This window comes from Nycticebus coucang, chromosome 17, assembly GCF_027406575.1.
Source record: "Nycticebus coucang isolate mNycCou1 chromosome 17, mNycCou1.pri, whole genome shotgun sequence".
Classification (NCBI taxonomy): domain Eukaryota; kingdom Metazoa; phylum Chordata; class Mammalia; order Primates; family Lorisidae; genus Nycticebus; species Nycticebus coucang.
The window spans coordinates 50,638,123-50,651,410 of record NC_069796.1 but is presented as its reverse complement, the minus strand read 5'-3'; the positions used below and the strand labels follow the sequence as shown (position 1 = coordinate 50,651,410).

Sequence of the window (13,288 nt, the reverse complement as noted above, 5' to 3'; positions counted from 1 at the left end):
TGAGGCATTCTAAGCTTGGTTCCCCACCCTCACCTGAGGGGCCCTCTCTGCCTTCCCCAGCCTGGACCCAGGAGCCAAGATCTCAGCTAAGAATCCCCTTGGTGTGTGTACATGGTAGGGGGAGGTCAGTCTTGCCCTAGATCACTACCAACCTGGCAGGCCTGAGGGTCAACCAGACTCCCTCCCCCAGCCATCTCAGGGCCCTCAGGTCCCGGGCCAGGCCTGGCTTCCGGAGCTGCCGCCACCTTGGCCGGCCACACCACACATGGTTTTAATCAGCAGCCTGCCTGGATGAATGGTGCCTTGTGAGAGCACTGCAGGGCTCACCTCTACAGCAGGGCCTGGGGAGGCCAGGTGGGGCAACCTTGGAGAGGGAGGAATTCAAGGGGACCCCAGGCAGGGGGTGGGGGTGAAACAGCATAGCACAGCAGTCATGAGCCAGAGACTATGACCAGACAGGGCTGGGGAAACTGGCCCTGCCACCCACTGTCTGAGCCTGTGCAACTCCCAAACCTCTGAGCCTTGACCCCACCCTCTGGGTAAAAGGGCAGTACTAGAGCACCTTACGAGGGGCCGTGAGGACACAGGGGCAGGATGCTCGCTGCATAGCATGGACCTCACACATACTATGTCAGGGGAATCACAAACTCTACTTCCTGGGAGAGTGGAGAGGACCCAGCTTGGAGCAAGGGACCGGGCCTCCAAAGAGGTTGGGGTGGCCTTTGTGAAGAGGGAGGCTACAGTCTACTCTCTGGTTTCCTCACCTCCTGGCCAGGACCTCTGCAACTCCTTCCATACTTGAAAGGGGCCACATGAAGAGAGCAGGAGGAGCAGGTCTCAGCTCCATGGCGGCCCTGCAGACAGAGCTGCAGAGGGTAACAACTGATGTGCACTGAGCTCCTCCAGGGTGCTGCGCCCTGGGCACTGTGCACCTTATCTCATTTAATCCTCTTTCTTTTGCTATTGTTCTAATGACATATAGCAACACTGTGACACAGCAGAGGAGAGGCAGAGCTGGGCTGTGTAGCCGCACACACAGCTCCAGAGCCCAGTTCACCCCCACACCACCTCCTATGAGGGGTGGCCGGCACAGGGCAGCGTCATCTCTTCTGTCCTCCAGGGCACCCTGCTCAGCCTCCTTCCCATCCACAGAATTTCCAAAGGCTCTGGTCCCAGGGCCCAGGACCACATACTCCTCCTTGCCTCACCCAACACCAGCACAGCCTGACGCAGGGAAAGGGCTCTGGGATATTTGAGAACTCAGGGGAGGGAGGGAGGAAGGGTCAGGGAAGGCCCAAATCTCATCACGATATTGTCCTGTACCCATGGGGTGAAGGGCAGGCTCTCATCACCCCCAGCCATGCCCACATCGCCCCTGTCCCTAATCTTCGCTTTGCAGGCTGAGGCTGTCAGGTCCTAAGCAGCCTTCGCCCTCAGTCTGTCACCACCAGGTTGGGCTCATCTTTCACCTGCCTGGAACCCTCTACTGTCTATCCCTGTGCACTAGTCTTCCGAGACTCAGCCAAGCACCACGTGCACCAGAATGACTAGGGTAGGCCCCACTGTTCTCTACCCTGGAGAACGTCTCCAGGACTGCTTCTAGGAGCAGAGCCTGGGCACCTTTGGGAGTTGCCCCAAATTCAGACTCCATCTCTACAGAGGGAGGAACTACATCTTCCTCATTCTGCTGCAAAGACACCACTCCTTCAGACTGGTTTACTCTTGTTCCTGTTCTAACTCAACTATCTGCAAAGCTATGGAGGCTGCACCCATATGTCTCCGTGGGCGTCATTTGCAGAGGAGGTCATTTCTAACTTCCAGTTGTTCAATGGTTCTCTGAGCTCAGCTGAGAGACCATTTAAGAACAAGCTGTACTGCTGTCTTCTACCTAGACTAGGATATCACCCTCAAGCTGAGCTGGGCCCAGCCAAGACTGGGTGTGCACACCTCATCGGGTGCACCTTCCCCCACTCAGGGTTACCCCAATTTCCTGCCCATTGGTTTACTGGCTCACTGAGAACCATTAAAGAAAACAGAAAAATAGAAAGAAAGAACTGCAGACGTGCTCAAGGGTTAAGCCACAGAAATGTTCACCATGGCTTTGTTTATGATGCTAAAAAATCTAAAATAACCCACATATTTGCCAATTAAATAAAGTATGGTAAATTCACAAAATGAAAGTCCATGAAGAATAATGTTTAACAGCACCAGGAGATGGTTATGATTTATCTCTAAATGAAAAAAGCAGATTACAAAATCCTGTGTTGGAAGAGAAAAAAACCTCTAGGCAGATATGTGAAAAAAGGTGAGGGGTGTGGAGGGAGGGGTGCTTGGAAGCTAGAGTCCTGAGTCCCTGGGTATGCTGTAGCCATCCTGTAGCCAGGAGACTTTGGGCAATTTACCAAATTTAGGAAGCCAGAGGAGCACCGTTTATAAAAAAGGGACAATACTGATTCACACTAGCCGCTTAGCAGTGTGGACGGCATAGACTCATCCCCCAGTAAACATTATAAACACCAAATGTGGGCAGTGCTTATTTCCATAATTTGGGTGATTTTCATTTTCTTAAGTTTGCTTATATGGATTTTAATATTTTTCTACAGTGAATGTGTATTATTTGTATTAATGTAAAAAGTAAGAGCAAACATGACTTTACAAGAAAATAGCCCACGGGAACTCCTTCCTGTGTTTACTGCAGTATACAGTCAGGGACATTGCTCAGTAGGTTGCCTGATGGGATTATCCAGGAGAAAATGATCTGTCCTTAGTATCAGGAGGTTTCCCTAGTCACTGGCTGCTGGGGGCTTCAAGGCACAGCAGTGCACGTCAATGCGCAGTGCAAGGCAATTATTTAAATACCACGTACATAAGTTAGTAACGAGCACAGAAGAATGTCTGAGGGACTCCCACCAAAGAATTAGAAGTTATGCTGCGACAGAGATGAGGAGGACACTTGCACTGCTGACTTTGTTCGCTATGATTGCATCTCTTTCCCAATAATTTTGTATTACAATAGAAATGGAATTAACATAATCTGATATAGTAGAATACTTAATACCACATAAAGATTTTAACAATTTATTATCATTAAAAAGAAGATTGTGAAATGGAGGGTATGCATGATGGTCTCTTTTTGGAAAAAATTAATTCTGTATAACAGATAGAAAGCAAACGTCCTAAGACAGTGGTTATCCCAGGGGACTGGGACACAGACATTTAAATTTTCTTCTTATGTATCTTGTATGTTCTGAAATTCTCACAATGGATATTTATAACTTTTGTGATGAAAAAAATGTATTCTCTTGAGAGATGTGGCCCAAGTTTTTTCCTGTCCTAAGTGCCTAAGTCAGAGCAGATTGCATTTTAGCCTTTTCTTCTCTTCCTTTTCCTCCCCACCCATGTGTGTCTGTCTCTCACCCGCTCTTACTGGGCACCATCTTGCTGTCCTTCCTATGTCCCTGTGAAGACCTGAAGTCCTCATTGGAACAAGGCAAGGCAGAAACCGGGGAACAGGCCCAGCCCACTGCTCCCCGTCCAGTGGGCCCCCAATACCCCATTCTGCTTCCTGGGGCATTGTTCTAATTAGCAGGGATGTGAAGCAGACCCACAGGCGGAACTATAAACACCAGAGGCAGAGACCCATAAACAGCTGAGTAACTGGCTCCAGCTGTGCAGATGGGCCCTGGCTCTTGTTCATGCGGGGAGCCGGATGGGGCTTAGGACTGCCCTCTGCCTCCCCTCCCTAGATCACGAGCTGCCATGAGCCAGGAAGGCACCAGGATGAGTCAGACAACTGGGGCAGAGCTGGGAGGCCTACCCAACCCAAGGGGCTCACATTCAAGGGATCAGGACATGGGGGCCAAGGATTCTCATTACCTATGCACCTGGACCTCAATTTATCTATCTGTGAAATTGAGAAGAGAGGAAGTAACAGGCTAGATGGGCTCTCTTAGCTCTACCCTATTATGATTAACCCTATGCACTAGGCCTAAATGCCTGTAATATATCTAGCTGTAATATAATAAAAATATATATGTAGTGCCATATGATAACACAATATGGTATAATAAAATAATCTATAATATAACCCATATTATGTATTATTATATCATACTCCTTAATATTATATTTTTTCTAAGACAGAGTCTCACTCTGCTGCCTAGGCTAGACTACCATGGAGTTAGCCTTGCCCACAGCAACCTCAGACACCTAGGTTCAAGTAAGTGATCCTCCTGCCTCAGCCTCCTGAGTAGCTGGAACTATAAGCACCTGCCATGACATCCAGATGATTTTTTTTTTATTTTTAATAGAAATAGGGTCTCGCTCTTGCTTAGGCTGGTCTCAAATCCCTGAGCTCAAGTAGTCCTCCTGCCTCAACCTCTCAGAGTGCTAGGATTACAGACATGAGTCACCATGCCTGGCCAATATGTACATATTATATTTGTATATTTTTAATGACCATCTAGGGATATCTGTGATCAGAGAGTATGTGGAGGCAAGCCAGAAGTCTTCCTGCGGGAAAGGAGACTTAAGGGCTATGAACTTTACAGACAGGGGGAATAAGCCTCCCAAAAGATCATAGTAGACGGGAAGGGAGAGATTTGAGGGTTACTTGGAGGGTCACTGGGGAAGGAATCCATGTCCATCTTCCACCCTAGAAACACACAGCCTGGCATGGTACAGGGCAGGAAGAAAGCACACTGGACTAAAATGACCAAGATTTGCCAGCCCTTATAGCTCCCATACCTGGCTACCCCAAGGGCGCCCCAGAGAATTTGGTAAAACCCAGACTCCTGGGCCCTTCTGAGTCAGAATCAAAATCAGAAGCTAGGGCACAGGGCTAGTTGCCTGGTGGATTCTGAGGCTAGAAGTCTGGCACAAGTAGGTGTTTAGGAACCTCTGGCCCAGAATTCCCAGTGTCTGCGGATAGGAGGTAGGGTGGCAGAGTCACCATGATCCACCAACCACAGGGCTCAGGCCTTGTCAGGCAGCCAGGTGCCATGCCATGCTTGGGACCTCATGGGATTGGGGGCCCTTAGGAAGCTCATCACCTAGTAAGGGGCTCAGATCCCCACATAAGCCATCTGAGCTTAGTGCTAGAGGAGCCCAGAAGAGGGGGAGAATCCCCATGAAGGCAGGAGTTAGAGGAGGCCATAGAAGACTCTCTGGAAAAGTTACCCTGAAAGATGAGAGGATTCAGGCTGGGCATGGTGGCTTATGCTGGTAATTCTAGCACTCTGGGAGGCTAAGGTGGGCAGATCACTTGAGCTCAGGAATTTGAGACCAGCCTGAGCAAGAAGGAGACCCCATCTCCAAAAAATAGCCAGATGTTGTGGCAGGTGCCTGAAGTCCTAGCTACTTCGGAGGCTGAGGCAAGAGAATCACTTGAGCCCAAGAGTTTGAGGTTGCTTTGAGCTATGACGCTACAGCACTCTACCAAGCGCAAAAAAAAAAAAAAAAAAAAAAGGCGGGGGGAGGATTCAGGTGGCAGGATGAGAAAGGAAGACGCAGACCAGGTGGAGAGAATGATGGGGATAAAAACAAGGAGCAGAAATGCAGTAGAGGGAAAACCACGTGGGTACTATTATCTGGCCATGTGGTTTGTCAGGGGCTCTTCCTGCTGGGTGCTGAGGAAAGGCAAAGCGCTGAATATCCTGGGCCAGCGGACCAGGCAGCACACCTCCCATATCAAAGCCAGCTGGCCTGGGTCCCAGGGGAAAAGCCCAGGCCTGGGGCTCCCCCGACCTATGGATTTCTCCTGTCCTCCAGGCCCAGCCATCTGACTGGTGGATCCAGTTCCCCATCTGGGATCCTGTGGGCAGGCAGGGGGCAGGGGAGAGTCACAAATTCCAACCCTATTCCCAAAATCAGAACCTTCTTTTCTAGAGGGGCCTCTAAAGCCAAGTCATCTCTGACCCAAGTCACATGTCCCCAACCCAACTCAGTTCTGACTGCCATTCCTACCTACACCCCTCTGTCATACTCTAGATGTGATTGTAATGTAGTAGATTCAAACTAAAAACAACTGAAGAGGATGGACCCTGCACGGTGGCTCAGACCTGTAATCCTAGCACTCTAGGCTGAGGCCGGAAGATCACCTGAGCTCGGGAGTTCAAGACCAGCCTTAGCAAGAATGAGACACCATCTCTACTAAAAATAGACAACAATTAGCCAGGCATTGAGGTGGGCAGCTACTTGGGAGGCTAAGGCAGGAAGATCTCTTGAGCTCAAGAGTTTGAAGTTGCTGTGAGCTAGGTTGATGCCCCGGCACTGTAGCCTGAGCAACAGAGTGAGGCTTTGCTTAAAAAAAAAACAAACAAAAAAACAAACAACAGCAACAACACCACCAAAAAAACAATCTCTGGATGCTATGGCTCACTCCTGTGATTCTAGCACTTTGGGAGGCCCAGGTGGGTAGATCCCCCGAGCTCAGGAGTTCAAGACCAGCTTGGGCAAAGTGAGACCCCCATCTCTATTAAAAATATAAAAACTAGGTGAGTGTATGGTGGGTGCCTGCAGTTCCAAGCTATGTGGGAGGTTGAGGCAAGAGGATTGGCTGAGCACAAGAGTTTGAGGTATCTGTGAACTATGATGCCATAGCATTCTACTCAGGGCAACAGAGTGAAACTCTTATTTCAAAAAAAAAAAAAAAAAAAAAAGCGGGGGAGGGGCAGCACCTGTGGCTCAAAGGAGTAGGGCACCGGCCCTGTATACCGGAGGTGGTGGGTTCAAACCCAGCCCTGGCCAAAAACTGCAACAAAAAAAAAAAAAAAGGAAAGAAAAAAAATTGAGGAGGATGTAAATAAATGGAAAGACATGCCCTGTTCATGGCTTGAAAGACTTAATATTGTTAAGACATATATTAATGCTGCCCAAATTGATCTACAGATTCAACTCATTCCCCATCAAAATCCCAGGTATCTTTTTTCACAGAAATTGACAAGCTGATCTGAAAATTCACATAGAAACACAAGGAACTCAAAATAACCAAAACCAATGAGTCTAGAGACTCATGCTTCCCGATGTAAATAATTACAACACAGTTATAGTAATCAAGACTGTTTCGTAGTCCCAGCTACTTGGGAGGCTGAGGCAAGATAATCGCTTAAGCCCAAGAGTTTGAGGTTGCTGTGAGCTGTGATGCCACAGCACTCTACCTAGGGTGACAGCTTGAGACTCTGTCACAAAAAAAAACTTGTGTAAAACTTGCTTAAGGACAAATAGATCAATAGGCCTGAATGGACAATATCTGTGTATACTTATATTTATCATCAACTAATTTTTGACAAGGGTGCATGACAATTCAATGGGGGAAAGAATAGTATTTTTAACAAATGATACTGGGACAACTGGATGTCCACATGCCATATATAAAAATTAACTCACGCCAGGCACAGTGGCTCACACACTCTGGGAGGTCAAGGCACAGTAGCTCAGGCACTCTGGGATTGCTTGAGCTCAGGATTTTAAGACCAGCCTGAGGAAGAGCAAGACCCCCATCTCTAAAAGAAATATATATATATAACGGGTATTGTGGTGGGCACCTGCACTCGGAGGTTGAGGCAAGAGAATCACTTGAGCCTAGAAATTTGAGGTTGCTGTGAGCTATGATGCCACGGTACTCTACCGAGGGTGACAAAGTGAGACTTTGTCTCAAAAAAAAAAAAAGTTAACTCATGATGAATTAAAGACCTAATGATCTAGATGATAAAAGTCTAGTATCCAGAATACGTAAAGAACTCGTATCAGCACAAAAAAAGGCAAACAATCCAGTTCAAAAATTGGCAAAGGACTTGAATAGTCCTCCAAAGAGATATATAAATGGTCAACAAACACATGAAAAGATGATCAACATCATTAGTCATTAGGAAAATGCAAATCAAAACCACAACGAGGTACCACTTCGTATCCACTTACAAAAAAATGGAGTTCAGGTGAGGATGTGGAGAAATTGGAACCCTTGTACATTGTTGGCAGGAAAGAAAAACGATTCAACTGCTGTGGAAAAAATGTGGTGGGTCCTCAAAAAGTTAAACCTAGAATTACCTTCATGACCCAACATTTCCCTCTTGGATTTCAGATACTTGCACATAATGTTCATAGCAGCTCTGTTCACAATAGCCAAAAATGGAAACAACGCACATGGCCCGGCTGCTGAGGAATGGATAAACAAAATATGCCGCACAATGGAATATTATTCAGCCATTAAGTATTGATAAGAGCCAGGTGTGGTGGCTCACACCTGTAATCCTAGCACTCTCAGGGACGAGGTGGGTGGATTTCCTGTGACCAGCCTGAGCAAGAGTGAGACCCCATCTCTCAAAAATAGCTGGGTGTTGTGGCAGGCACCTGTAATCTCAGCTACTTGGGAGGCTGAGGCAAGAGGATCACTTGAGCCCAAGATTTTGAGGTTGCAGTGAACTATAACGTCATGGCATTCTACCAAAGGCGAACAAGTGAGACTCTGTCTCAAAAAAAAAAAAAATTAAGTATTGATACATGCCACAACATGATGAACCTCGAAAATATTGTGCTATGTAAAAGAAAAAAAACCCACAACAGACACAAAAGATCACATATTGTAGGATTCCAGAATGTGATATGTCCAGAATAAGCAATGCACAGAAACAGATAGTTTGGTGTTTTCCAGGGGCTGAGGGAAGGGAAGAATGGGGAATGACTGCTCATGGATATGGAATTTCTTTTTGAGGTGAGGAAATGATCTGGAATTAGATAGTGGTGATGATTATGTAACTTTGTGAATATATCAAAAACCTCTGAATTATACATCTTAAAACATTCTTTTATGCATGTGAATTATATCTCAATTTTTAAAAACAGAGCTTCCTTGAATGCTGCATATGTATTTTTATTGTGGATACACATAACATAAAATTTGTCAGTTTAGCCATCTTTAAATGTACAATGTGGTGGCTTTAAGTACATTCACAATATTATGCCACCATCACTACTATCTATTTTCAACATTTTCCATCACCCCCCATAGAGAAACTCTGGGCTCATTAAACAATAACGATTTCCCCTCTCCTCTCAGTCCTGGTAATCTCTTACCTACACACACTTCCTATCTCTCTGTTTGCCTGTCCTAGATTATTTCACATAAGTGGAATCACACAACATTTGGGTTTTTGTATCTGACTTATTTCACTGAGCAAAATGTTTTCAAGGCTAATTCACATCATACCATGTATCAGGACTTCATTCCTGATTTTTGGCTGAATAATGTTCTCTCATACGTACACACCACATTTTGTTCATCCATTCATCTGTTGATGGAAACTTGGGTTGTTTCCACCTTTTGGCTATTGTGAATAATGTTTACCTTTTGGGGTGAACTGTTTTCTATAGCAACTGCACCATTCTACATTCCCACTGTCAATATATGAGGATTTCAATTTCTCCACGTTCATACCAAAACTTATTTTCTTTTAAAAAGAAGTTATAGCCATCCTTGTAAATGTGAAGTTATTTTGATTTGCATTTTCCTAATGACTAATGATGTTGACCACCATTTCCTGTGCTTATTGGTCACTGTGTGTCTTCTTTGGAGAAGTGTCTATTTAAGTCCTTTGCTCCTTTTAAAATTGGTCATTTGTCAGGGTGGTGCCTATGGCTCAAGGAGTAGGGCGCCGGTCCCATATGCCAAAAGTGGTAGGTTCAAACCTAGCTCCGGCCAAAAAAAACAAAAAACAATTGGTCATTTGTCCTTTTGTGGTTGAATTATTGTTCCTTATATATTCTAGATATTACCCTGATCAGATGTATAACATGCAAATATTTTCTCCCATCCCGTGGATTATTTCTTCACTCTCTCTTTTTTTTCTGGATTAGATATTTTACTATAATTACATAAAATGTAACCATTGAGGGAAACTGGGCAAAAGGTACACAGAGCCTCTCTGTACCATCTTCACAATTTTCCATGAAAATGTTCCATAATTACAGTCACGAGCCACATAATGATGTTTTGGTCAAGGACAGATAGCATATTTAATAGTGGTTCCATAAAATTATAATATACAGTACCATTTCTTTTCTGTACCTTTTCAAAGTTTATATACATTTAGATACCCAAATACTTGCCATTATGTTATAACTGCCTCAATATTCAGTATGGTAACATGCTGTACAGTTTTATAGCCTAGATGTAACAGGCTATATCATATAACCTAGGTGTATAGTAGGCTATACCATCTAGGTTTGTGTAAGTACGTTCTACAATGCTTGTACAACAACAAATTTGCATGACAACTCATTTCTCAAAAATGTATCCCCACCAATAAGCAACATGTGATTGTGTTTCACAGTGGAAGATTTTTTTTCATAATAAAAATTTATTCTTACACAAATTTACAGCTTTTGAACAATAAAAAGACAGACACATCTGGTGTGAAGAAGACATGAAGCAGCACTTGGGCAGCTCCAGGCTGTCGAGGCATGTGGTTACTGGCTCTGCTCAATGTATGTGGAGATAGCAATTTCCTCCGGAAGTTCTGCCACATTCACCTCAAACCGGTCCTGAACATCATTGAGTATTTTGGCCTCATTCTCGTCAGACACAAAAGTGATGGCCAGGCCTTTGGTGCCAAAGCGACCCACCCGGGCCACCCGGTGGAGGTAGGTGTCAGAGTCCTTGGGCATGTCATAGTTGAAGACGATGTTGACTTGCTCAATATCCATCCCTCGGCCAAACAGATCGGTGGCCACCAGGATCCGCCGCTGGAAATCCTTGAACTGCTGGTAGCGTGACAGGCGCTCCTCCTGGGCCATGGCCCGGTGGATGGCAATGGCTGGGAAGTTCTGTTCTAGGAGGAGCTGGGCCAGGGCCATGCAGCGCTGCACGGACTTGACAAAGATGACCACCTGGTTAAATTCTAGCACATCCAAGAGATCAAAAAGTCCGCGGTTCTTCTCACTGTCCGTGAGCTTGACATAGTACTGCTGTAGTCCATGCAGCGTGAGCTTGGTCTCATCATCCACAAACACCTCCATTGGATCCTGCATGAACTTCCTGCAGACAGGGTGGACCTCCCTGCTCAGGGTTGCGCTGAACATCACGCACTGCTTCTCGTGGGGCGTCAGGCGGAAGATCTCCTGCACATCCCGCCGCATGTCCAGCTGCCCCAGCATCTTGTCACACTCGTCCAGCACAAAGTGCTTCACATTCTTCAGGTTGAGGCTCCTATTCTGCACGAGGGCCAGGATCCGGCCCGGGGTCCCCACCACAACTTGGGGACAGTTTTTCTTCAATACTGCTTCATCTTTCTTGATGGAGAGGCCACCGAAGAAGACAGACACCTTGACGCTGGGCATGTACTTGGAGAAGCGCTCATACTCCTTGCTGATCTGGAACGCTAGCTCCCTTGTATGGCACATGACCAAGACGGTCACCTGTCCGTTGACAGGCTCGATCTGCTGCAGGGTGGCCAGCACAAAAACTGCTGTCTTGCCCATCCCAGACTTGGCCTGGCACAGGACGTCCATGCCCAGGATGGCCTGTGGAATGCACTCGTGCTGGACCTCAGACGGATGCTCAAAGCCACAGTCCACAATGGCCCTCAGGAGCTCTGGCTTCAGAAGAAAGTCCCGGAAGCCAGAGCTATGGATGGAAACGTAGGATCCCTTGACATCTTTCTTAGGGGAAGCTGGAGTGCTCCCCCCAGCCAGAGAAGCCTGGGGTTCTTCATTTTCCTCATAATCCAAAAGTTCGTTTTCTAGATCCTGCTCTGCCATAACGCTGGTTCCCCGCTTGTCCTCGCGTGCTGAGAAGAAAAGCCGCCCAACTCTAGTTTGCCTCCGCGCGCTGGCCTGCCACGCTTCTGCCTCCTGCTTCTGATTGTGGCTCTGCCCACTGGACCGCTGCCTTTTTATTCAAGGGAGGCGGAAGTGGTGATTGGATTGTTCAGGAGGCATGGAGACGCTATTGGTGGAGAGGGGAAAGAGGGCGTGCCTTACGCCTCCGGTTCATTTGTTAATCTGAGGGTAGCAAAAAGTGGCCTTTGCTGTAACTTCTAAGAATAAAGAGGACTCTGGTCTTGCTGAGGATCCCCATCTTTGAGCTGTCATCTGTGGTTTGGGCAGGATCCAGGGTGAAGTTCTTAACCTGGTTGTATGGGACATCCCTACAGTGTTCCTGACTAGGTTCCCAGGTGCCCATCACTTCTGAAATAGAATAAAACTTGTGTGTAGAGTCTAATTTTATCGTTTCTTCACTCTCTTGATAGTGTCCCTTGATGCAGAAAAGTTTAAAAAATTTTAATGAACAATTTGTCTATTGCTTTTCTTACTTGCCTGTGCTTTTGGTGTCATATTAAGAAACCATTACCAATGGCTGGATTCAGTGGCTCATACCTGTAATCCTAACACTTCGAGAGGCTGAAGGGGAGAATTGCTTGAGCTCAAGATTCAAGACTAGCCTGAGAAAAATAGAAAAATTAGCCAGGCATGGTGGCAGGCATCTGTAGTCCCAGGTACTCGGGAGGCTGAAGCAGGAGGATTGCTTGAGCTCAGAAGTTTGCGGCTGCTGTGAGTTATGCTATTGCCATGGTGCTCTAGCCTAGACAACAAAGTGACACGGTATCTCAAACAAAAAAAAAACAAAAAATATTACTAAATCCAAAGTTATGAAAATTTACATCTATGTTTTCTTCTAATGGTTTTATAGTTTAGCTCTTAAATTTAGGTCTTTGATCATTTTTGAGTTAATCTTTACATACAGTACAAAGTAAAGGTCACCTTCATTCTTTTGCCTAATACCCAGATTTGGAAGTACCATTTATTGAAGAGACTATTCTTTCCCCAGTGAATGGAGTTAGCACCCTTGTCAACAATCAATCAACAATAGATGTGAGGGAGGTTTGTTTCTGGGCTCTTGGTTCTATACGTCTAACCTATGCTGGTATCCCATTGTTTTGATTACTGTAACAATCAGAAAGTGTGTGTCTTCCAACTCTATTTCAAGATTGTTTTGGCAATTTTTGGTCTCTTGAGATTCCATATGAATTTTAGGATGGATTCTTTAGGATTTCCTAGATAGAAAGTCATGTCATCTGTAAGTAGAGACAGTTTCACTTCTTCCTTCCTCATCTAGATGTTTTTTTTTTTTTTCTTGCCTAATGGCTATGCCTAGATCCTCCAGTATTATGCTAAATTGGTTTCTGATCTTGAAGAGAAGTGATAAAAAGAGACATCCTTGTCTTGTTCCTAATCCTAGAGGGAAAGTTTTGGGTCTTTCACTACTGAGAATTTCTGGGGGAGAAAACTTTGT

General features: G+C 45.8%; 1 protein-coding gene across 1 annotated transcript; it reads right to left on the bottom strand.

Moving 5' to 3' along the window:
- Positions 1–10,343: 10,343 nt before the first annotated feature.
- On the bottom strand, positions 10,344–11,848 carry LOC128569008 (ATP-dependent RNA helicase DDX39A-like). The gene has a single exon (XM_053567050.1). It carries the CDS (start codon positions 11,752–11,754, stop codon positions 10,465–10,467), a length of 1,290 nt encoding a protein of 429 aa, XP_053423025.1. The 5' UTR covers positions 11,755–11,848; the 3' UTR covers positions 10,344–10,464.
- Between the last annotated feature and the right edge of the window lie 1,440 nt (positions 11,849–13,288).

Excerpts from the sequence above, each read along its gene's own strand:
- LOC128569008 (XM_053567050.1), bottom strand. The coding sequence starts at position 11,754 with ATGGCAGAGCAGGATCTAGAAAACGAACTTTTGGATTATGAGGAAAAT.